The sequence below is a fragment of the Molossus molossus genome, unplaced genomic scaffold, assembly GCF_014108415.1.
Source record: "Molossus molossus isolate mMolMol1 unplaced genomic scaffold, mMolMol1.p scaffold_m16_p_1, whole genome shotgun sequence".
NCBI classification, from domain to species: domain Eukaryota; kingdom Metazoa; phylum Chordata; class Mammalia; order Chiroptera; family Molossidae; genus Molossus; species Molossus molossus.
The window spans coordinates 204,984,108-205,010,734 of NW_023425344.1; the positions used below are offsets into that span (position 1 = coordinate 204,984,108).

The 26,627-nt window shown below is 36.4% G+C and overlaps 1 protein-coding gene across 13 annotated transcripts in view; it reads left to right on the forward strand.

The window, feature by feature from the left end:
* PIAS1 (protein inhibitor of activated STAT 1) overlaps positions 1–26,627 on the forward strand; it is a 149,082-nt gene that overhangs the window by 66,750 nt on the left and 55,705 nt on the right. For all 13 annotated transcript variants that reach the window (XM_036245440.1, XM_036245422.1, XM_036245448.1 and 10 more), the window contains exons 3-6: positions 23,735–23,819; positions 24,256–24,303; positions 25,736–25,826; positions 26,463–26,597. In XM_036245440.1, the coding sequence (XP_036101333.1) occupies positions 23,735–23,819; positions 24,256–24,303; positions 25,736–25,826; positions 26,463–26,597 (359 nt within the window). The remainder of the gene's footprint in view (positions 1–23,734; positions 23,820–24,255; positions 24,304–25,735; positions 25,827–26,462; positions 26,598–26,627) is intronic.

Consider the following 26,627-nt stretch of genomic DNA (forward strand, 5'->3'; position numbering starts at 1 on the left):
ATTTCTACTTTTGAAACTGATAGGTTCTCTACTTAGGAATGGGAGTCTAGGATAGTAGTAGCTATTTGTACATGTTTGCATATTTGTAATTAGGTGTTTTTCAGGGATTATCTCTTAACTTACAGCTATTTTCCCTTCTGATCATAGTAAGTATGCTTGAATATGGGCTCATTTGCCACCATCTTCAGACTCATTAGTCCTTAATCCTTATCAGAAGGAAATTCCATTTCTTCCTCGGGGAAAGTAAATATACTAGTTTGTAAGGTTGAGTTTTCTTAAGCAGTATATTTCAGAAGTATAAATCAGTATTTATACAAATGCCTGGAATTTCTAGTTTGTCTATTATAAATACAAAAACAGTTATGGGTAAATGTTATTAATATGTATACTAAATAATTACAGTTTTTGGAGCCTTTTCTGGGTTCATGATTTTAAGCTGCTACTAAAATTTTAGTATTTTATCTTTATACTTCATTTAAGAAAGAAAAACATAGTGTAGAATGGATTTGAAAATGGCTATTAAACGATATCCAAACACAGTTATACAACTAGTAGTAATGTTTGATGAAAGATAAAGTGGCCAACATGTATAAACAGGGAAAAGGTTGATAGTAAAAACTTAATGTTTATACTTAGCTAGAGAAAATATACACATTTAAGTAAAAACTAAGTGTACAGTCATTTTGTTTCAGTCTGTACTACCAGATAGACAGTGAAACATTTAAAATAATTCCCCTTGCTAGTCTAGAGTGATAGTGTAATTTAGAAACTTCCAGCTATTTTTATACAAGAACTCTTGTACAAGAAAACTACTAGAAAATACTAGGAACTGTTAGAACTAATTAAGAATTCAACATGAGAGCTAATTAAAAGTTAATGTGAAAAAAATCAGTATTCTTTTTAAAAACTGAAAATGTTAGAAAAATCCACCTAAAACTGGCATAAACAATAAACGCTAATTCATTATTTATGTAAGCAAAGAATGAGGAATGCTGAGCACAGTGAACATTACCAAATCCTTTCTTGACCGTCTACTTTCCCTGCCAGCTTCTACCCCATTGCTTTGTTCCACATTGTGGCAAAATTCCATGAGCAAGTCTTCCATAACCTCTGTCTCTAGTTCCTCACCTTCCATTTTCCTATAAGTCCACCCCAGTGAGGCTTTCGCTTCAATCACTCCACCCAAACCTCCCTGGTCCAGATCTCCTTCCCCAGTTCCCAGCTTACTCGATCTATTAGTAACATTTGACACAGTTAATCAAGTTCTCCTACTTGCAGTACTATGTCATTTTCAGGACACTATTCTCTCTCTTGATTTTCCTTCCATCTCACTGATCATTTCTTCGTAACATTTCTTTGCTTGTTCCTCCTCTTTTCCCAGACCTCTTTTCTGTCTATACTTACATCCTTGGTGAGTTTATCTAGTCTCAAGGCTTTAAATAGTAATTAAACATTGATGACCCTAAATTTATATCTCTGGCCAAGACCTCTCTCATTAGTTCCAGAGTCTCAAAAAACTGCCTATAAAATGATCACCATTCAGAAGTCTATCTCAAACTTATTATGTCCAGAAGTAAAGATTTGTTCTTCTAAAACAAATTAGACCCACAGTCTTCTTTGTGGTTAAGAGTATCTTCATTTTTCTAGTTGCTTAGGCTAAACTTTTTAGAATCATCCTGGCTTTTTTCTCTTTTATTATGTCCGAATCCAGTTAGCACATCCTGTTGGTTCTACCTTTAAAATATATCCAGAATTTGAAAACCACTTTTCATAACTTTTGCTGCTGCTACTGTGTTCTTAGCCACCATCCTCTCTCACTTGGATTTTTACGTATTGATCTCTGCTTCTACATTTGCTCCCCTTTATAGTATTACCAGTGTAGCAGACAGAGTGATTCTCTTAAATGTAAGCTAATCATGTTATTTCTCTGTTTAAAACTTTCCATTGGCCTCCAGTGTAACTACAGTAAAATCCAAAATTCTTATGATCCAGTCATCTCTTCATTACCTGTCTGATATCGTCATCTACTAGTGTTCTTTTTGTTAACTTGGCTTTCTTGCTGTTCCTCAAATACACTGTATGCTCTTAGGACCTTATCATGGGTGTTTCCCTCCCTCCCTCCCTTATTTTAGAGAAATAGGAAGAGGGGAGAGAGAGAGATAGAAACATCGATTGCCCCCCCCCGCCCTCCCCCTCGCACTCCCACCACCGGGGATTGAGCCTGAAACCCAGGCATGTGCCCTGACCAGGAATCGAACTGGTGACCTCTTGGTCCAGGGGTCAATGCTTAACCACTGAGCCACACCGGCTGAACATCTCCTGCTCCTCCTTTAACTCAAGATACTAAATTTTCTTAAAATCCCCACCCAAGGATATGTTTCCATTTATTTTCAGACAGAGTGGGAGGGGGAGAGAGAGAGAGAGAGACAGAGACAGAGACAGAGACAGAGACAGACATATGAGAAAGACACATTGATTGGTTGTCTCCTGAGTGGCTCTGACTGGGGCCGGAATCAAACCTGCAACCTAGGTTTATGCCCTTGACTGAGAATTGAACCCACGACCCTTTGGTCCACAGGCAGACACTCTAACCACTGAGCAAAACCTACCAAGGCGTGTTTATCATTTTCTAACATACTTTATTTATTATGATATTGTTTATTATCTTTTCTTTCCAGTTAGAATGTAAGTGCTATAAGGACAAAGGTTTTAGTCTCTTATTCATTGATTATCCCAAACACCTAGAATATCTTATGCGTATTAGGTGCTCAATAAATATTTGTTGAGCGACTGTATAACACATTTTCACATTCTCCATTTAATTCATGTGGCTCTGCTTCGTTGATGTTGGTCCTAGTTTTTTAGGCATTATGTAGTTCCCAGCAGTTCCTGGAATCCTTCCAGATTCAAATCTAGCCAAAAAGAATAAAAGTCTTTGTTCCAACATTTCCAGGAAAAGTCCTGAGCTTCACTATAATTGAACTACTTTTAATGCCATATCTAGCCCTTGACCAATCAGTCCTGGCAAAAGAGTGCGATGCACTTTTCAGCCTAGACTTTGGTCACATGCTCCATTCTGAGACTGGAAATAAAGCCAAAAACAAAAGTGACTATTGGGGAAATAGAAACTGCTGAATTAAGTATACAAGGAATGCCTACTCGCTTATATACCAACCACTGTTTTACAAAATGTGATCCTTGGATGCTGGATCCATGAGATCCCAGTAGGGATTCTTTGTCCATGCCCCGTTAAGTTTGAGAACTTAAATTTAAATAAAGTTTGTTATTACAGAATTTCTCAGGATTTTAAATGTGCTCTATAAATCTCTAACTGGGAGAGGCTTTATGCAACAACTTCCCAAAATTCTTTGAACATGGAACCCTTTCCCTTCAGATCATCTCAAAGTATTTTCTCAGTGAACCACACTATGAGAAATAGTGATGTTTGCTAAGAACTAGTGAGAAAATTGAAGAAAAATCTCATGTAACAATAAAAAAAAAATATGAAAGAGTACTCATCAAATGTACAGGATTTGTTTGAAGAAAAGAAATGTTTACAGACTCCCAAAACTTTAATATGTAGAAAGACACAGTCCTTTGAAAGATGTCTCAAAATTTTAGTGAAGTTGTAATTAAAAATCCAATTTAATAGAGAGGGAGGTTAAAGGAAGAGAAGGAGAAATTTATCATATTTTAAAATTCCTTTGGGTTGTAGGCTTTGTTGTTGTTGTTGGTGTTATTAATCCTCATCTGAGGATATTTTCCCAATGATTTCCTTTTTTTCTAATTTTCTTTTAAGAGAGAGAAAAGAGGGAGGGAGGAAGGAAGGGAAAGAAAGAAAGATGTGAGAGAGACACATCAATTGGTATCCCTCCTTCACTACCCAACCAGGGCCAGGGATCAAATCCTCTACCCTTTGGTCCATGGGCTGATGTTCTAATCGCTGAGCCAAACCAGCCAGGGCTGTGGGTTTTTGTTTGCTTGTTTGTTTGTTTATTTATTGCAAGGAAGGATAATAGCTCAGGTCACCTAAGAAAAGTTTATTGTAAGAAAATAGGGGAATTAGCCCGGCCAGTGTGGTTCACTGGTTGAGTGTTGACCCATGCACCAAAAGGTCACTGGTTCGATTTCCGGTCATGGCACATGCCTAGGTTGTGGCCTTAATCCCCAGTGAGGGGCATGCAGGAGGTGCCCAGCCGATGTTCTCTCTCATCAATGTTTCTGTCTCTCTCGCCCTCTCCCTTCCTTTCTCTCTAAAGATCAATAAAAGTATATTAAAAAAAAAAAGAAAATATTGGAATTAAAATCAGAATTGGAAACCTGTGATTATGTACTTTCTCTGGTTATGTGCATTCTCCCTCTGTGGCACCTCTGTATCTTTTTCTAAGCATCTGTTTTGTTTACCTCTGGGTACAAAGAACACTGAAGACACTCATGTTCCACACTGCAAATCCTGGAAGAAGGTTTTTTGAATTGATTTTAGTTAATTTGTTGTTAATGGATAGATCCTTTTATGCCAAGTTATTTAATGGGTTGCCCAGAAGTCAGTGGATAGGCGACCCCTGGGAACATGGTGCTTCCTGGTCCTCTTCAGTACAGAAAACAGCCTAGAGTTGCTTCCCTAGTAGGAGGTGTGGGTTGGAAAGGTTCAACTAGAAGGGGAATTTGGATGTGGTGAGTACCATGACCAAAATGTCCAGTATAATCTAGAAGAAGAAATGAGAACAGGAATTCTGAAAAAGGGCTGTATGCAATACCACATATAAAATATACACTATCTCTATATATGGCAAAGGTATAGTAATTGAAACTGCGGAACTGGTGCCTGAATAAGCAGTTAATGAAGTAAAAATACAATTTCAAAATAGTATAAGAGTAAATTCTAATTAATCATGTGAATTGAATAGTAAATTGTTCAGGAGTACCTAATTAAGCATTAAAAAGTAAGATTCCTACCTTGTAACTTACCAGAATAATATCAAAATAATTTTAAAAATTGAACACTTAAAATGGAACTAAATATCAGGAAATATAGGTTGCATTTAAATAAATGCCTAACCCTGACTAGTTTGGCTCAGTAGATGGAGTGTCGGCCCTGAAGGGTCTTGGGTTCGATACCTGGCACGTACCTGGGTTGCAGGTTCAGCAGGAGGTAACCAATATGATGTGTCTCTCTCACATCAATGTTTCTCTCTCTCCTTTCTTCTACTCTGTCTAAAGAAAAAATTGGTGGTAAAATACCCTCACGTGAGGATTAACAACAACAAAAGCCTAAATAATGCATTAAAATGCATAACTAATATTTAAATGATATTGGGGTGAGGAAAGAATTTTCCCTAAAGAAAGGAAGAAATGCAATTTCATTGTGAAAACTCAAAATAATTACATTTTCCAGCCAGTGTGGCTCAGTGGATTGAGCATCATCCCATGGACCAAGAGGTCCTGGTTCCATTCCAGGTCAGGGTATGTGCCCCGGTTTGGGGCTCAATATCTTGTAGGGGATGTGCAGGAAACAGCCAGTGTTTCTCTCTCACTTCGATATTTCTATCTCTCCCTTCCTCTCTCTCTTAAAAACAAAACAAAACAAAAAACCCTTTATTGCATTAAATAGCAAAATAAACAAACCAAGGGAAAATACTTACAATATATAACCATATTACATATCTTTAATATATGAAAAGCTAATTAGAAATAACTTCTGTGTAAATAAAAGTGCTTAATCTTACCCAGTCATCAAATAGTGTTATCTTAGTTCATACATTGTCTCACTTTGTTAGATGACTGTTTTCACATCTTATTCTCACACAACATACTATTCTCTCACAAACAACTATTTTTCACTCTTTCTGCTCTTGGTTTTGCTCATATTTCTTATGTATTGAGAAAATGGAACCAATCAGAAGTTAACTTCTAGCCCTGGCTGGTTTTGCTCAGCGGTTAGAGTGTCGGCCCCCAGACCAATGAGTTGAGGGTTTGATTCTGGATAGGGGCACATACCTCAGTTGCAGTTCATCCCAGGCCCTGGTCAGATCGTGTGGGAGGCAACTAGTTGATGTGTCTCTAGCAAATCTATCTCTCTCTCTCTCTCTCTCTCTAGCTCTCCCTCTCCTTCCCTCCCTCTCTCCCCTCCCTCGCACTCTATCTAATGATAAATTTAAAAAGTATTCTCGGGTGAGGAATTAAAAAAAAAGTTCTAAAAGTTCCCACCATCAAAAGTACCTATAACCACCTACATACATTTCTAACAAGATGCTATATACAGTTTCTTCTGTGACCCTGGATGAACTCTTTGGTCTTTGGGCTGAAGTGTAATTCTTACACTTAACTTGTGCATTAGATCCCATTCACTTGCTTTATTCCTGGACATTGCTTAATAATTCTACCCTCTCTATATCATCAAGGGATATGAAGGTAATTTATATAATTTATACTTCCACGTTCTTTTCCTTCACCACAAAATTCTTTGCCAGGGGTGTGCTAATTTATTGTATCTGATTTCTTTCCTCCCTTTTTCTTGTGAATTTCAAAGTAAGTTTTCACCTACCCTGTGTCAAAAAAAACTGCTGTTATTTAGGTCATTAAAGTAATTAAAAGCAGTAATCACATCTCAGTTTTGAGTCATCAAAAGAAAAAATTAAGAGATGACTAATAAAGCAGAATAGAGTGATTCACAACACAAAACCAATAAGGGTATGAAAAGTAGTCAACTTATGCAAATTTGAGACAATAAGATGTTTTTGATCTCCTGCCCCATGTTGGCAAGGAAATCTAGAACTCTCATATATCACATACACAAGTGAACGTTTCTGGAAGCAATTTGGCAACTTACAACAAAGCTTTAAAAATGTGTATATCTTTTGACCCACCCATTCCTTTTCTAAGAGGATGTCCTAAGGAAATAAAGATTATAGAAACACACACCCACACACCCAGAGAGGGAATAAAGGATTCATCTAGGCATTCGTTCTGGAAGGAAAAATTGAACGTAACCTGAGTGTCCAGCAGAAGGAGATTAGTTAAATAATAGCACGTCTATATAGTAGAATACCATATTGCCTCTTAAAATGGTGACAAAGATATGCTATTGACATGGAAAGGTCTTTTAATTAGCCCTGGCCGGTTTGGCTCAGCGGTTAGAGCGTCGGCCTGCGGTCCTGAGAGACCCGGTTCGGTTCCCGCTAAGGGCATGTACCTCGGTTGCAGTTTGTCCCCGGCCCTGGTCGGTTGTGTGGGTGGCAGCCACTCGATGTGTTCCTTTCACGTCGATGTTTCTCTCTCTTTCTCTCTGTTCCTCTCTCTCCCTCCCACTCTACCTGAACAAAAAAATGGAAAAATGTCCTCGGGTGAGGATAAAAAAAAAAAAAGAAAGGTCTTTTAATTATACATTTTTTTTTTTTTTTTTAATCCTCACCCGAGGATATTTTTCCATTTTTTGTACAGATAGAGTGGGAGGGAGAGAGAGAGAGAAACATCGACGTGAAAGGACACATCGAGTGGCTGCCACCCGCACGACCAACCAGGGCCGGGGACAAACTGCAACCGAAGTACGTGCCCTTAGCGGGAACCGAACCCGGGTCTCTCCGGACCGCAGGCCGACGCTCTAACCGCTGAGCCAAACTGGCCAGGGCTAATTATACATTTTTAAGTGACAAAGTATTCATTGCATTTTTGTGGGCGAAAATGTGTATGTTACACTTGTGATGTATGTATGTATGCATGTACGTATAGGAAAATGCCTGGAAAGATACATGTCAAGATGCTTTTTAGTTGCTATCATAAAGTAGCAGAATTTTAGATTTTTTTCTCCAAACTTGAAATGGTTGTATTGCCAGCAACAAAAAAAAAGAAGAAAATGAAAAGACATTTTTGCAAAAGAAAGAGAGAAAACTAATGTCCCAATTATAGTTTGCTTTCTTTTTCTATTTTTGCATTTAAACATTGGTCATTAGACTTGGTTCATAGCTGGCTAGCTTGGTTTGACTTATTCCTGTTTCTTAACTCCAGTGGACTTAAAAAATAGTCTGATAGCCTGTCAGCTGTGAGAGAATAGATGAGCCAGATAAAAATATTTACCATACAGTACTTGTAGCTTTAAAGTTGCCAAGGAGTCTATATAGGCTCATTCGATTAAGTCAGTCAAGAAACCAGCTACTAATTCTTAAACTGAGACATAATATAAAGGCAAACTAAATAGAACAGGTAGCGTAAAACTCCAGAGGAGAAAAATGATGAAAAAAAATCAAGTTTACTGAAAATGAATTTATTAATAATCTGCAATTAAAGTGTGATAAAATGAAATCAAAAGGATTTTATAGAGCTACAGTCCAATAATATTGCATGTGACAATTGTTGTCTCCTGTTTCATAGTATTGGTAATTTTTGTTATTTGTGAGTGGAAAAATTCATGTGTAACTTCTGTTGTACCCCAAAAACTTTAGCTAGGTTGTATTGTGAAACATTGACCACCATGAACATTCTCAAAATCTGGAAATAGAACATCCCATCTGTATATGTAATGTATGTGATATTACAGTGGTTTTTTATAAGCTATGTAAAACAGAAAAGCAATATGTGCTCAATGTGAAGAATCTTAAAAGTAGTCGCAAAGAAATACGTTTTTGCTGCCTCATATTGATCTTTTATGCATATGTATAAATGTACTTAGGCTGAACATTTCAAGTTTATATCTTAATGTTTTTCTTTTAATATTTTATGACTATTCTCATGTCATTAATATTGTCTGCCTTAAAACCTTCCCATTTTTAAAGATTAAAGAGTTAGTAAAACAATGTAAATTTGTTGATAATTCAGTATATGCCTTGTATTAGAGGAACAAATTTTCTGCAACCTTCTGGCTTAAAGGTTGTTTTCAGTCTGGTTGATGAAACTATCATTCCAGCTATGTTTTTAAAAAATTACATAGTTATCCAGGCTTTTCTTTTGTTTGTTTGTGTGAATAAACCAGAGAGCTCATGAAAGACTTTAAGGATGACATTTTTAGATAAGTACTTTAGTTTCACTTTCCCTAAGACCGCAAGAAATAGTCTATAACAGAAAGATGACTATTTTTAGCTTTTCTTTCTGCTTGTGAGGTAGAATAGCAAATATTTTTAGAGCAGTTGAAAGTACAGCCACTTAGATTAGCTCAGTGTTTCTATCATCAGAATCTCAATAACCTAGTTTATTTTATGTATGTAGGCTTTTACCATCCATTGTTTTAAGTTTATGTAAATTGCAACATGATTCCTCTTTCTCTTTTTAATTTAGTTCATCTCTGTGGAACAATTATGTTTTTTAAAAAAGAAGGAATTTCTAGAACGTTAACTTTCTCTGCATACTTTCTGTATTTTGAATTATAATTATGTCCTAGATATTGTGGACAATGCTTTTTTTTCTTACAAATGAAACATTAATAATTAATATTTACTAGGGTATGGTTATCAAAAATCTTCTTCGATGCACACAATAAACCCTTAATATTCACGAGAGGTTTTTTGTTTAATCCTCACCCAGGGATATTTTTCCTTTGATTTTTTTTTTTTTTAATCCTCACCTGAGGACATTTTTCCATTTTTTATTCAGATAGAATTGGGAGGGAGGGAAGAAGGGAGGGAGGGATGGAGGGAGAGAGAGAGAGAGAGAGAAACATTGATGTGAAAGGGACACATCAATGTTCGAGTGGCTGCTTCCCGTATGACCCAACCACGGTCGGGGACAAACTGCAACCGAAATACGTGCCGTTAGCGGGAACCGAAATACGTGCCGTTAGTGGGAACCGAACCAGGGTCTCTCTGGACCGCAGGCTGACGCTCTAACTGCTGAGCCAAAAGGACCAGGGCTTTTCGTTGAGTTTTAGGCAGAGTAGAAGAGAAGGAGGGAGGGAAGGAGGGAAAAACAGAGAGAGAAAGAGAAACATTGATATGAGCGAGACACATTGATTGGTTGCCTCCCACACTGACTGGGGCTGGGGATCAAACCTGCAAACCAGGTATGTGCCCTTGACTGGAATTGAACCCATGACCTTTTGGTCCCAAGGCTGACGCTCTAACCGCTGAGCAAAACCAGCCAGGGCACAAGACAATATTTTTAAGTAAGTATTCATAGTTATGAACACCACTAGAACATTTCCTCTTTTCTCTAAATTGGAATATAGAATGAGTGAAAATCTGAGTGACTTGTTTTTATCCTCTTTGAGAGCTACTGGCAAGTATAAAATTCACATTGAGAGGCTACCTGACCTGAGGGACATTCATCCTGCATCCCCAAAACAGCCAATATTCGAACTCCTATCTTAGCACAATTTCAAATTATTGTACATTATAAAACTTCGGAGACTTTCAAGATTGGTTATAGTGATTCAAAACAGAATGGTAATTAATTCACATGTCTGAGATTTTAGTGTAATTTGCTGTTGCTGATAGGAAAACAATTAAGCTTTCATATTTAAGTGTTAAAATCAAGCAGTGGCCCTGGCCAGTTTGGCTCAGCGGTTAGTGTGTTGGCCTGCGGTCCGGAGAGACCCGGGTTCGGTTCCCGCTAAGGGCACGTACTTCGGTTGCAGTTTGTCCCCGGCCCTGGTTGGTCGTGTGGGTGGCAGCCACTCGATGTGTCCCTTCACGTCGATGTTTCTCTCTCTCTCTCTCTCTCTCTCTCTCTCTCTCTCTCTCTCTCTCTCCCTCCCCCTCTATCTGTACAAAAAATGGAAAAATGTCCTCGGGTGAGGATAAAAAAAAAAAAAAATCAAGCAGTGATTTAACATACCATTCACACCTTGAACTCACTGCAGTCTGGCTTTTGCTCCTATCATGCCACTAAAACATGTCCTGCTAAGAATACCTATGACTTGCTGGTTGTTAAATCCTAGATTTAACTGATCTCTGAGCATTTAACACTGTCCACTCTTGTTTTGAAATTCTCTCTTCCCTTGGTATCAAGAATACTATTCCCCTCCTGCTTTTCTTTCTGAATTTTTAGCAATAATCCTTCCTTGTCTTAAGCCTTAAATGTTAGTACCCGTTAGTTCCCCCCATGGTTCTATTTTTCAACCCTTCTGTGCCTCTGCCCTTTTTTTGCCATTTTGCTTTGGTCACTGTTTTTTTTTAAACACTTTTGTTGAATTGTCTTTAACATACCATAAACTGCACATATTTAAAGTGTATACTTTAGCCCTGGCCAGTTTGGCTCAGCAGTTAGAGCGTCAGCCTGTGGTCCAGAGAGACCCGGGTTCGGTTCCCACTAAGGGCACGTACCTCGGTTGCAGTTTGTCCTCGGCCCTGGTTGGTCGTGTGGGAGGCAGCCACTTGATGTGTTCCTTTCACGTCGATGTTTCTCTCTCTCTCTCTCTCTCTCTCTCTCCCTCCCTCCCTCACTCCCTCCCACTCTATCTGAACAAAAAATGGAAAAAAATGTCCTCGGGTGAGGATAAAAATAAATAAAATAAAATAAAATAAAATAAAGTGTATACTTTAATATTTGTTGACTATGTGACATCATTACCACAATCAAAATAAGGAATACATCCATCATTACCCAGAGTTTTTTCATTTCATTAGTAATCCCTGCCTGCTATCCCTTTCATTCCCACCCAGCCCCTCAATTGAGTGTATTTTCTGTCGCTATAGATTGATTAGTTTGCATTTCTAGAATTTTATATAATGGAATCATAGAGTATATACTATTTGGGTGTGGAGGGAGGTCTAACTTCTTTTACTTAAGATTATCTTCTAAGATTTATCTATGTTATGTGTATCAGTAGTTTATTTCTTTTTATTACTGAGTAATATTTTATTTTATGGATATAACTATCCATTCATTCATTCATTCATTTATTCACTCATTGATACACATTTGGGTTGTTTTCTAATTTTTGGCTGTTAAAAACAAAACTGCTCTGAAAATTTGAGCCCACACCTTTGCATGGTTGTATGCTTACTGTTTTTCTTGGGTAACTTACTTAGGAATGGAATAAGTGTCATAAGATTAATGCAGGTTTCACTTTTTAAGCAATTGTTAAACTGTTTTCAACAGTGTTGGGCCATTTTACCTTCCCATCACCAGTTGTATGTGATTTCCAGTTGCTCTTCATTCTTATCAACACTTGGTATTGTCATTTTTTTAATTCTAGGCATATCTTGTTGTGTGGGGTTTTTTAAATCCTCACCTGAGGATATTTTTCTATTTATTATCAGAGTAGGAGGGAGGGAGAGAAGTGGGGAGAGAGAGACAGACATCGACTGGTTGCCTCCTGCACAACCTAGCCAGGGCCGGAGATGAACCACAACTGAGGTACGTGCCCCTGTCCAGAATTGAACCTGAGACTAATCGGTACGTGGGCCAATGCTCTAAGGGCTGAGCCAAACCAGCTAGGGCTCTTGTTGTGGTTTTAATTTGCATATCCCACAGACTAAGGATATGGAACATCTTTTAATGTGCTTTTTTTCTTTTTCTTTTTTTTTTTGGCCATCTATCTATTTATCTTTGGTGAGGTATCTGTTTTAATTTGTTGTGTGCTTTTTTTGTCAGTGAATTGTCAGGGTTCTTTATATATTCTGGCTCATGTCCTTTAATGGATATATGCTTTTAAAATATTTTCTCCTAGTCTGTGTCTTCTCTATTCATTCCTTTAACAGTCTTTCCAAGAGCATAAGTTCTGTTTTTTTTTGTTGTTGTTGTTGTTGTTGTTGTTTTTATACATCTTTATTGATTTGAGAGAGGGAGGGGAAGGGAGAGGGAGAGAGAGAAACATCCATCTGCTGCCTCCTGCACGCCCCCTCTTGGGGATTGAGCCCACCCTGGCATATGCCCTGACTGGGAATTGAACCTGGTGACCTCTTGTTGCACAGGACGATGCTCAACCAACTGAGCCATACTGGCAGGGCCAGAACATAAGTTCTTAATTTTTATAAAATTCAATTTATGAATTTAAAAAATATATTGTGCTATTGGTATCTGTCATATCTTAAGTCTTTGCCTAACCCAAGGTAACAGATTTTCTTTCATGTGTTCTTTTTTTAAAAATTTTTTTCTTCATTGATTTTAGAGAGAGAAGAAGGGAGATGAAGAGATAGAAACATTGATGAGAGAGAGAAACATCAATTGGCTGCCTCCTTTACGCCCCCTACTGGGGATTGAACCCCAAACCTGGGCATGTGCCCTAACCAGGAATCAAACCGGGACCTCTCAGTTCATGGGAGAACGCTCAATCCACTGAGCTGTACCGGCAGGGCCTTTCATGTGTTCTTGTAAAACTTTTGTACTTTTACATTTAGATCTCTAACCTATTTCATTAATCTTTTTATTATGGTAAAAATATATATATATATGTAATAAAAGTGAAATTTGCATTTTATCATTTTAAGTGTGCAATTCATGGTGTTAATTGCATTCACAGTGTTGTGCAATCATTACCACTATTTCTGAAAAGTTTTATGTCATCCCAAACAATAACTTCATATCCATTGAATAATAACTCCCCATTCCTCCTTTCCTCCTGTCTCTAGTAACCCCTAATCTACTTTGTGTTTCTATGAATTTACCTCTTCTAGATATTTCATATAAGTGGCATCATATAATATTTGCCCTGTTGTGTCTGTCTGATTTCACTTAACATAATGTTTTCAAGGTTTATCCATGTTGCAACCCAAATCAGAACTTGATTCCTTTTTATGGCTGAGAAATATATTCTCTTGAATGGATATACATTTTGTTTATCCAGTTCATCTCTTGATGGACACACGAGTTTCTTCTACCTTTTGGCTATTGTGAATAAAGATGTTATGAACATTCGCATGCAAGTATGTGTTTGAGTCCCTGCTTTTAATTCTTTGGGGTAGTACATATGTAGGAGTGGGATTTCTGGGTCTTATGGTAATTCTGTGTAACTTTTTGAGGAACTGTCAAATCGTTTTCCAAAACATCTGCACCATTTAATATTCCCACCATCAAGGTATAAGGAAGGGTTACAATTTTTCTGTATCCTCACTAACAGTAATTGTATTTTGTTTTGCTTTTCATTATAGCCATTCTAGTCAGTGTGAAGTGGTATCTGGTTTTCTATATGTGATATGTGTGATTTTGATTAATGACTAATGATGCTGAGCATCTTTTCACATGCTTGTATCCGTTTATATATGTTCTTTAGAAAGATATCTATTCAACTTCTTTGCCCATTTTTTAATTTGTCTTTTTGTTCTTGAGTTATAGGAATTTCTTATATACTAGTTATTAAACCCTTATTATATATATGATTTCAGATATTTTTTCCTGTCCTGTGAGTTGCCTTTTTACTCTCTTTAAAAATATTCTTAAGCCCTGGCTGGTTTGCCTCAGCGGTTAGAGCGTCGCCCTGCGGTCCAGAGAGACCTGGGTTTGGTTCCCGCTGGGGGTGCATACCTTGGTTGCGGTTTGTCCCTGGCCCTGGTTGGTCACGCGGGTTGCAGCCACTCAATGTGTCCCTTACACGTTGATGTTTCTGTCTCTCTCTCTTCCTCTCTCTCCCTCCCACTCTGTCTGAACAAAAAATGGAAAAATGTCCTCGGGTGAGGATAAATATATATATTCTTAATTGATTTTTTTTTTTTTTGAGAGAGAGAGAGATAGGGAGGGAGGGAGAGAGAGAGAGAGAGAGGTTTGCCTCCTGCACACACACCCCTACCCACCAACAGGGATTGAGTCTGCAACCCTGGCATGTGCCCTGACTGGGAATCAAACTGGCCACCCTTTGGTGCACGGAATGATACCCAACCAACTGAGCCACATCGACCAGGGCTTACTCTCTTTTTAGTGTTCTTGGGTGCACAAATGTTTTTTGTTTTAATGAAGTCTAGTTTATTTTTTCATTTGACTGTTCCTCTGGTGTCATATTGGAGAAACCATTGTAAATTCCAAGATCATGAAGAATGTTTCCTTCTAAGATTTTTATATTTTAGTTCTTAAATTTAGTATTTGATCCATTTTTAAAATTTTTGTGTATGATAAAAGGTAAGGGTCTAACTTCATTCATTTGTTTGTGGATATCTATTTTTTTTCTAGCACCAATTGTTGAAGTGACTTTTTTCCCCATCGAATGATGTTAGCATGCCTGTCAAATCAACTGACCACAGATATGAAGGTTTATTTCTGGGCTTGCACTTGTATTTCATTGGTCTTCATGCCTATCCTTGTAGTTTTTTTTTTTTTTTATTGAGAACTGGCTGTTTTGAGTATTTTACTATGCTAACTTCAGAAATCAGATTTTCCTTCTCAAGGGGATTGCTTTTGTTACTTGTCCAGGGCTGCAGCTGTTTGTTTGTATAGTGACTATTTCCTTCCCCTACGTGAACCCAGAACATTTTGGTGTATGGAACAACACTCTAACTGAGCCACCTGGCCAGGGCTCAAACCCAAAGTTTTGGAGGACTGTGTTCTTACTGTGCACACTGACTTAGCTAGCCTCTCTAGGAACTCAGGCCAGTCTTCACCGCCACAGTGAGACTAAGAAATGGGGATATAGTTACTAGATCACTCACATAGCTCTCTTAACAAATTTCATCAGATACTCCCCTGACTGCTCTAAGTGTCTGATCAGGGTCCAGTGTTCTAAAATCATTGATTGTGATAGGTTTTTTTGTTTTGTTTTGTTTTCAGCTTAATTGTTATTTTGGAGGAGGGACTAACTCCTGGAGCTTCCTACTTTACCATTTGCCATGATATTTATCACTTATACTCTATTTTGAGTTAAATTTTTTTTCTTGAATATAGGTTATTCCAGCACTATTCATTGAAAACACTGGTAACCTGAAATTTATATGATGTTACAAACCAATGTTACCTCACTTGAAAAACAAAATAAAAAGACGAAAGAAGATAGTATTCTTTTCAACTAAATTACCTTTGCACTTTTGTCGAAAATTGGTTGTTCATTTATATGTGGGTATATTTCAAGACTGTCTATTCTGTTCCGTAGATCTATTTCCTGCCTTAACAACAACATCATGCTGTTTTATTTATTATAGTTTTATAATAAGTCTTTAAACTAGTGTTAGCCCTCCAGCTTTGTTCTTTTTTTTTTTTTAAGTTATGTTGGCTCTTCTTGGTCCTTTGCATTTCCACATGAATTTTAAAAGTAACCTGCCTATTTATTTAAATTTAAAAAAAAAGCTAGGATTTTGACTAGGTTACATTGAATCTGTCCATCAGTTTGGAAACAGCTTATATCTTTTTTTAATATTAAATGTATTATTATTATTTTTTCTTAACAGATGCCCCTCCTTTACAACTTATATCTTAACAGTATTGAGTCTTCTGGTCCATGAACATTATATCTCTCTTCATTTATTTGGGTCCTTGATTTCTTGGAGTAGTGTTCAGCACTTTTCTGTGCATAGGTCTTGTCAGATTTATTCCTAAGTGTCTTGCTTTGAGAGGATGCTATTGTAAATGTATTGTTTAAATGTCAATTTGATTTTTGTATGTCATCTTTACCTTGCTAAATTCACTTTTTCTAATAGTTTTCTGTAGATTCTATCAGACATTCTATATCAATAATCATGTTGTCTATGGATAGACAATTTTACTTATTTTCTAATCTTTATTATTTTTATTTTTCGATCCTTATTATTTTATTTATTTTTCTTGCCTTGTTGCACTGGTGAGAATCTCCAGTACATTCTTTTTTTTTTATCCTCACCCAAGGACACCCTTCCATTTTTTGTTCAGATAGAGTGGAAGGAGAGAGAAAGAGAGAGAAACATCGACATGAAAGGGACACATTGAGTGGCTGCCACCCACATGACCTACCAGGACCCGGGACAAACTGCAACCAAGGTACGCGCCCCTAGCGGGAACCGAACCTGGGTCTCTGGACCGCAGGCTGATGCTCTAACCGCTGAGCCAAACTAGCCAGGGCTCCATTACATTCTTGAATAGAAATGATGATAGTGGCAATTTTTGCCTTATTCCTAATTTTTTAGGGAAAGTTTAGTTTTTCATTTTTAAATATAATGGCTGTTTTTCATAGAAATCCTTTCTTGGGTTGAGGAAATTCACTTCTGTTCCTGGTTTGCTGAGAGTATTTTAAATTTTTATTTATTTATTTTTATTAATTCTCCCCTGAGGGTATTTTTTCATTGACTTTTAGAGAGAGTGAAAAGGGGAGAGAGAGACAGAGAAACATCAATGTGAGAGAGACACATCGATTGGTTGCCCTGCACAACCCTGACTGGGGCCGGGGATTGAACCTGCAACCCAAGTACATGCCCTTGACTAGGAGTTGAACCCAAGACCCTTTGGGATGACACTCTAACCACTAAGTCAAACTGGCCAGGGCTGAAGTTATTTAAAAATTTTTTTTTTCTTTTTCGCTTTTAGAGAGAGGGAGGAAGAGGGAAACAGAGATAGAACCATCAATCACTGAGAGAGAACATCGATTGGCTGCCTCCTGCATGCCCCTCACTGGGGATCAGGCCCACAACCTGGGCATGTCCCTGACTGGGAATTGAACCAGTGACTTCTTGGTGCATGGCTCAATGCTCAAAAGCTAAGCTACACCAGGCCGGGTTGAAGTTATTTTTAAAATCAGGAATGGATATTGAATTTTTATCAAATGCATTTTCTACATCTATTGAAATGATAATGTGGCGTTTCTTTTTTAGTTTGTTAACTAGTGATTTGAATGTTGAAGCAACATCCTGGGATAAATCTCCCTTGGTTGTGATACATTATTCTTTTTATATATGGTTAGATTTGATTTGCTAAAATTTTGCTAAGAATATTTGTGTCGTCCAGCCGGTGTGGCTCAGTGGTTGAGCGTCGACCCATGCTCCAAGAGATTGCCAGTTCGATTCCCGGTCAGGACACATGCCCAGGTTCTAGGCCTGATCCCCAGTGGGGAGCATGTAGGAGGCGACCAAAAGATATAAGTTGTTTCTAAATGGATGAATAGATATTTGGAAGATACCTGGACCTAGTTTTCTTTCTGAAAAGATTTTAACTACAAATTCAATTTCTGTACTAGATATAAGATGATTTACATTATCTATTTCTTCTTGAGTACACTCTGATAGTTTTTGTTTTTCAAAAAATTTGTTATCTGAGTTGTCAAAAGTTTTGACATACAGGTGTTCATAATATTCTCTTACATTCTTTTAATATCTATAGAATATATAGTGATGTGTCTTCTTATTTCTGACATTGGTCATTTGTGTCTTCCTTTTCTTATTAGTCTTCCTAGAGGTTTACAAATTTTACTGATTTTCAGAAAGAAACCAGCTTTCGCTGTTACTGACTTTTCTTTATTTTGGTTGCAGAGTATTCCATTATATGAATATATTTATTCAGTCATTCTATTGATTAATATTTGACATAAGAATAATAATGAGAACTATGTAATTAATTTATATGATAAAAATGACAAAACCTTGAGGAAATGAATAAAGACACAAGTACAGTACTCAAGGATGGGAAGATTAAAGATATAAAGATGTCAGCCTAAAATAATTCATAGGTATATTGTAATTCTACTCAGAATACCATTATGTTTTAAAAATCATAGCAAAAGGATTCAGAAGTTCATCTACTAGATGAATAAATATTTGAGTTGATGTTGAAGTTTTAAAAAAAGAAGAATGGATGAGGAGGAACCTACCTTTCAGATAATAAAACATAATAAGACTATAACAAGAAATAGAGGGCCAGCCCTGGCCCGTCTTGCTCAGCGGTTAGAGCATTGGCCTGAGGACCAAAGGGTCACCATTGATCCTTGGCCCTGGCCAGGGTTATGTGGGGGGTGGGGGGAGCAGCCAGTCAATGTGTTGGTCTCACATCAATGATTCTTTCTGTGTGTGTGTGTGTGTGTGTGTCTCCCCCTCTCCCTCCTTCCCACTCTATCTGAGATAAATGGGAAAATATCCTTGGGTGAGGATTGGGGGAAAAAAAAAAAGAGGGCCAGCACCAGAATGAGAGAGACCACTGGGAAAATAGCCCAGAAGTAGAACATGTTGCATATAAGGATTTAATATGATAAAGGAAGCACACATATCCATAGGGAAAATAAGGATTATTTAACAAACAACTTGTTAGTGTGACTGTAAGCAATTTGGAATAACAGAAATTTAGATATTTAAGATATTGCAAACTAAAATAAGTTCCAGATGGATTGATAATTACATAGAAACAACAGGCCAAAGAACTGAATTGCATATTGATTGAACCTAAGATGGGGAACAACTAGAATTTACAAAGATGGTTGATAGATTAGACTACATAAAAATTTAACTTTTATATCATCCAAAAATGTAGCCACAATGAAAAAAATATAGCAGACTTGGGGAAATATTTTTAGCAAATTTTCAAGGGTTAATGTTTTTCTATATCAAACTCTTATTCAAATATAAAAATGGCACAGGACAAGATTAAACAATTAAATAGGAAATTAAGCAAAAATAGGGAAATTCTTAATGCAAATTAAACTACTAAGAAGTTACCAGGACCCACCCATTAAATTAGCAACAACTCTCATGCAGACCAGAGTAGGGTGCAATTAGTAGATGCACAAATTGCTAATGGTCTTATATAAAGTGTTAGAACCATTTGAAAGTCACTCTTGTGATGTGTCAATATTCATGAAAATCTCCATACTTTTTGACCCAGAAATTTCACATCTGGGATTGATCCAAAGAAAATAAGTAGCTCCCCCTTCCAAAAACCAAACGTACAAGCCCAAAGATGTTCAGAGTTTTTACAAGTAACGAGAAGTTAGACACTACCTAAATGACTAATAGAGGGAGTAATTAAAGTTTTCATATACCCTGTAGATAAAATACAATGTAATAATTAAAATATGGTAATAGGGACTGTAATTGAAAATTATAATTGTGATGATAATTTTTTTAAAGGCAAGCTTTCAAATTGTATATACAATTTGATATAGAAATGACTGGAAGAAAATATGTAAAAATGATAAGCATTTATGACGAGGGGTAATGGGCTTTAGAGATGTGTAGATCTGAATTCCAATTCTGGTTCTACTTACCTAGTAGGAAGCTTGACAATTACATACTACTTGAACTTCAGTTTTTAGATTTAAAAAAATAACAGATGTCTTCATGATTGTGTGGATTAGCAATATTAAATACTAAATGGTAGTTCATAAAAAATACTGTTCTAGTTACATATTATCTAGAATAATATGTCAATCAGCTTATAAACAACCATAAATCTCAATGGCAAACAACTAAGATTTCTTTCTTGCTGATGTTATGACTGTGAGACTGCTTTGTTCTCTTCACTCCAGAATCAAAGCAGATTGAAAGAAAGATGGTGAAATCAAAGGTTAGCTCTTACAAAGTTCAGCTTGGAAGTAGTACACTTCCATTCACATTTCATTGGGCAGGGCTAAAGCGACGTTAGAGGTATAATCTTCCCATGGGAATGGGCCAATACAGAAGGTCTGCAAATATTTTGAATAAATAATATGTGCTATGACAGAATGCGTCCAGTTCTTGCTGTCACTTTAGGGTGTGACAACCTGGGATTTGTCCAGAGGAAAAAGATTAGAATGGTGAGTAACTCTGAAATCTCACCTGAAACATAGTGGGAAGAGTTAGTGGAGGGGGTGGGACACATTAATGCTGTCTAAAATATTTGAAGAATGGCTGTCACTGGATATGCTCTATGATATCAATGGGTGGAAGTTACAGCATTATATATTTTGATTCTATGTAAGAGCATAAAGAAGAAAGGGGACAGAGAGGGAATTGTTGGTTGTTTTAAATACCTTACTGCATTTATATTCTTCAAAATAACCCTATTAGATGTGTGTGTGTGTGTGTGTGTGTGCGCGCGCGCGCGTGTGTGTGTTTACCTATGATGGAAACAGACTCAGAGTGGTAAGTACCTAAGGTCATATGGCAAATATGTGGCAAAACCAGTTTGGAATCTAGGTCTATGTGATCTCATCTCTTTCCACTAAACTTTGCTGCTCTCTATAGGGCCGCAAGCTTTCTTAAATTAAACTGTTCATCACCAGCCACCTTCTATCTGACAAGGTAATAGCCACTCTTCCCCATCTCTGAAAGGGTTCAAAGTATGAATGGAAGGATTGAAAGTAAGATTGAACTCTAGATCTATGTTCTGCAAACTTATTTGATCACATGGACTGCTCAGCAAAATAATTTAGCATATACAATATATATTATGTATTAAACTATTACATTAACATTGTTAATATTGTTAATATATTAATATAATATGAAACAAAAATAAAAGTTAAAAGTTTTCATATAAAATTTTAGATATTTTTGTAAATTAGATTTTATGTAAAATCTCAACTATTTAAAACTTCTGTTTTACAAGTAGTTACTTTTTTGCTGTATCCCTATGGATTGTCTTTTGTATGTATACACTGAGATGCATATCCCTAACATTGGAAGTCATTATTTTGGATGACATCTAAGACTCCTTTTTTAGTGTGAAGATTTTATGATTCTGTTTGGCCTGAATTTTTCTGAGAGGGATTATGATAGCTTAATTCACTTAGAAAAGTTTTTAGATAGTCTGTTATCTAAGACCCAAACTATAAAAATTCTTCACTGATGTTTATAGTAGAAATTAAGCCTGAAAATCGCATAATATAAAACTATATATAGTAATAACTCTATGAGCATTATAACATGTATATAAAAGAGAATGTAAATTGGGGTTATTATTAATAAACCTGATTCTACGTATGGCGTGAAACAGCCTCATTATTTTAGTCACATCTTCTCTACCTAAATCTGCATGTACATGTACAAAACTTATTGTATTCATGTATTCTAAAATGAATCTGAAATTTTGCCTAGAGAGTAATGTGAATGTTTGTATTCGGGAAGTTACTTTAGCACTGGTTTAGAATGGAGCCAAAAATCTAAAGTAGGTTAAACATACTGGACTAAATTTAATCTTTATAGAGACATATCCTCTAAGAAGCAGAGGAGTTACTTGCATTGTGCCTGATGCAGGAAACTGTCTGATCCTGGTCATCAGTCATTTGCCAGGTTGATAATTCACAATTAAGATAACTTTCTGGGTGAGGATTTAAAAAAATATATATATATATAACTTTCTGCTTTCTGGTTAGTAACTATTTCTTAGGGATAGATTCTTTAAGGAAAAAAAAAAACCTTCCCACATCACAGAAAGCAGAAACACAAACCTGGCCTTTAAAAGATACTCCTATATTGAGATGAAAGAGCAGCAATGCTTTTTTCCATTTTTTCCCCCCATAGTTTATACAGATTTTTCAGCATGGTATACCAGTTTAAGCAAAGTTGGCCAACTTCAGTTACTTTTTCTGCACAGATTTAAGTGGCCCACAGTCTAGAAGTTCCTTGGTAATAATCTTTTAGTCCTAGAAAATTACCCTGGAAAAGTATTTTATTGTTTAATTAGTTTAATGCGGTATTTCTTAATTTTCATATTATTTCATTAATTCAGTAAACAGTCATTCAGGGCTTCTTTGTGCTAGGCACTGAGGAAACATTAGTGAATAACAGGGTTATTGACCACTGATTTTTTTCCATGTGTATAACGTGTGTTAGAAGCTAATAGAACTGTTGTTGCTCACAGCAGCATACTATAGGAATCCCCGTTCTACACTGTGTACTTGCTTGCCTGCTCTCATGCTCTTTTCTCTCTCCCCACTTCCCTTCCCCTCCCTCCTTTTCTTTTTCTGTCTTCTGTTGTCTTCTGTTGTCTTGTCTTGTCTTGTCTTGTCTTGTCTTGTCTTGTCTTGTCTTGTCTTGTCTTGTCTTGTCTTGTCTTGTCTTCTCTTCTCTTCTCTTCTCTTCTCTTCTCTTCTCTTCTCTTCTCTTCTCTTCTCTTCTCTTCTCTTCTCTTCTCTTCTCTTCTCTTCTCTTCTCTTCTCTTCTGTTAATCCTGATTCAAGGATATTTTTCCACTGATTTTTAGAGAGTAGGAAGGAGAGAGAGAGAGAGAGAGAGAGAAAGAAATATCCATGTGCGAGAGAGAGCCATAGATTGGTTGCCTCCTGCATGACCCTGACCAGGGCTAGGGATCGAGCCCGCAACCCAGTTAGATGCCCTCGACCAAAATCGAACCCGAGACCCTTTGGTCCGTAGGCCAGTGCTCTAACCACTGACCCAAACTGGCCAGGACCCTTCTTTCTTTATTCCCTTCCTTTCTTCTTGAAACTTGATCTTTGAGATAGTGACCACAAGCAGATTCTGAAGTCAAGTCATCTATGCATAGGAGAAACTATATATGATATTTATTGGATGCAACTTGGTGGTATAGTTAGGAAATGATAAAATTCTTAATTTGCCTTAAAGACTAAAATGTCATCTGTGCTGATCTTAAGGTGAGTATGTCATTTAGCTCAGAAACCGTGTACTGTATCTTTACATTGGTTTATGTTCTATTTTAAGTAAAATTAATATCAGCGTTTTTTATTTACAAGTGTGCTTTTTAGATGCCAACATTTATATGATTAGATAATTTATATTAGTATTTCTTTGATTACCTATTTTCTGAATCTGAATCCTGATATTTTCTCTGGAATTAGCCACTTTGGTGCCTATTTCTATTACAACTGGCACATTTCTTATTTTTTAGTGTTTTGGTAGTCTTGTTATCTAAACCCTAGAATACATTCCAGTTAATTAAAGGCATGTGATTGGTTATTTATTTAATTTCATTGTGTTCTTTATTGATTAACTTGAAGTAATTTAAAGTATATTTCTTTCTCTCTTTTTTTTAGCATCAGACAACAGTCAGCGCTTTCGAGAAACCTGTTTTGCATTTGCATTGACACCACAACAAGTGCAGCAAATCAGTAGTTCAATGTAAGTTGTCTTCAAGTGTAACTTGCAGTTTGGCCTTTACATTTAATTTTGTCTTTAATTGATTTTTTAAAATAGTGTATTGGGTATTAATTTCATGCTAATATTTGTTTTAAAAAAATACTATTATGGTCCTGGCCAGGTAGTTCAGTTGGTTAGAGCATCATCCCAATACATCAAGGTTTCACATTCAATCTTCTGTCAGGACACATGAAAGAAGCAACCGAGGAATGCACAAATAAGTGTATCAAAAAATCGATGTCTCCACACACACATCCTCCCCATCCCCTTTTCTAAAAATTAATCAATACAAAAACATACTATTATAGTGTTAGTTATACTTGAAACAGTTGTATCTCTGATAATCTGGAGTGTCTTTGAATTAGCTTTCATCTGCATATTTAAAAAATAATTGTAGTTCTTATTCTGTCTTTTCTAGGGATATTTCTGGGACCAAATGTGACTTCACAGTGCAGGTCCAGTTAAGGTACAGTATTGACTACAATATATATTCAAGGTTTAAAAGTTAATACTCTAAGGATTTTTAAAAATTCACCTAATTTTCAATAAGTGTATTAAAAATATTGGGTTTAGATGTTTGGGTGAAGGAAAACCTTCTCCTGTTATGAATTATCCTAATTTTTATTCAATTTAGATGTTAATATAGCGAGTCATGTATTATGTATCTAACCACATTTCTCCATTTTGGTTGCCCTCAGTTGGTTGAGAAGCTCTAGCTAATGATATGTTTAAATATCATAGTGGTCAACTCTTTAGAAATACCAAGTTTTATGAGAGCAAAGGCCTTTTCTGCATGAGTGGGAAACTACTGTAGGTAAGGAACTTAGTTAAGTCTACAGTGTCTCATGGGCGAACAAAAACCAAAATAGTCTGAGGTAGAAAGGTGGAATGAGCCTCACCTGTATATTGGGACTAAGGCAGTAATTAAGAACAGATGTCTTAAGAAGTAAATTAATAGTTTATTTCTTGATCTATATAATAGTGAATAGAGTGAGAATTTATAAATTGTATTGTTGTACTTGGTTTTCCCAAAAGGTTATGCATTTACTTTAGAAATAAATATTTTCATGAGTTTCTAGAATAGTATTCTAAATACACGTGGATATAATACAAGTAATGTTATTATTCAGCACCTTCAGTTCACAGGGAATAATGGAGTGCCTTGATTAGTGGGTAGAATTACATCAGTGATGAACTTACAATATTTCATTGAAAAAAAAAAATGTATAGGCAAATAAAGTTGGGAAATACTTTATATTAATTTTCCTCTTAAAAAGTTACAATGCATGTTAGCCTAACTCTCAGAATTTCTATATTAAGGAAACTTAATTTTATTTTTTGATTCAGAATTATTTAAATTTATTAAACTACAACACGTATTCCCACCCAATTCCCTCAGAACTTTTTTTTTTTCCCCTCACCTGAGGACATTTTTCCATTTTTTGTTCAGATAGAATAGGAGGGAGAGAGAAGAAGGGTTGGGGGGGTGGGGGAGAGACACCAACATGAAAAGGACACATTGAGTGGCTGCCACCCACAACCCAACCAGGGCCGGGGACCAACTGCAACCTAGGTTGCTTCCTTAGTGGGAACGGAACTCAGCTCTCTCTGGACTGCAGGCTGATTGCTGCTCTAACTGCTGAGCGAAATCAGCCAGGGCCCCTTAGAACTTCTTAAACATTATGCAGACAACTACAGGTTAATAGTCATGATCATTGAAACTCTATATTGACATAATTATTTTAAACTTGTTTAAATATGCTTATTCATCATATGAAATGTCTAGTTTGATAGTTTTTTAAATTAAGTTTGGTCATCTTTTAGATTAGCTACTGAACAAAAATATTAATGAGGCCATCCTTTAATAAAGGAAATTAAACTTGTTCTTTATTGTTTAGGTTTTGTTTATCAGAAACCAGTTGTCCACAAGAAGATCATTTCCCACCCAATCTTTGTGTGAAAGTGAATACAAAACCCTGCAGCCTTCCTGTAAGTCCTGAAAGCTATTTTTTTAAATGCATTGCCAACATAGCTATCAATTAAATCACCACAGCTGTTGTTAATCATAGTTTTTCATTAAGAAAACATCTTCATTTTGGATATATATTCACTGAGTGAAACACTTGTACCAACTATGTACAATTAACAGCTGTGACATTCGCTAGGGACACAATCTAAGACTTGGTGTTGGGTGTGGTAGCTTTAGTGTTGTACTGGGTTTTGGCGAGAAGATATTGTTTCAACAAAACCTCGGCTGTATTCATGTGCATCTGGAAGCCTGTGGTAGAATAGAAGAATGCTGTGCCTTAAGCAGAAGGTGAGAGTAGGGGCTGTTACCAGTCAGCTTTCAAATATTTCTTATAGACTTAGCTCTTTCTGAATTCATCCTGATTCTTTAATTTTAGAGATTTTTAAGATTTATCATCAATATTTTTCTCAGGCTTACTATAATGAGACTTAATAGGGTTATTTAGAGAAACACAGAGGAAACTCTTATAAATGTTTACTTCTCTACTTTTTAATGGAAATATGTATTCTAGTACACAGTTTATACAGGCTTTTTAAAATGGAAGTTGTAATGATTGTATAGATAATAAGTAGAAATAAATGATATTTCATCCTTAGGGTTATCTTCCACCTACTAAAAATGGTGTGGAACCAAAACGACCCAGCCGACCAATTAATATCACCTCACTTGTCCGATTGTCCACAACAGTACCAAACACCATTGTTGTTTCTTGGACTGCAGAAATTGGAAGAGTAAGTACATTTTTTTCTACCAGGTTTTTC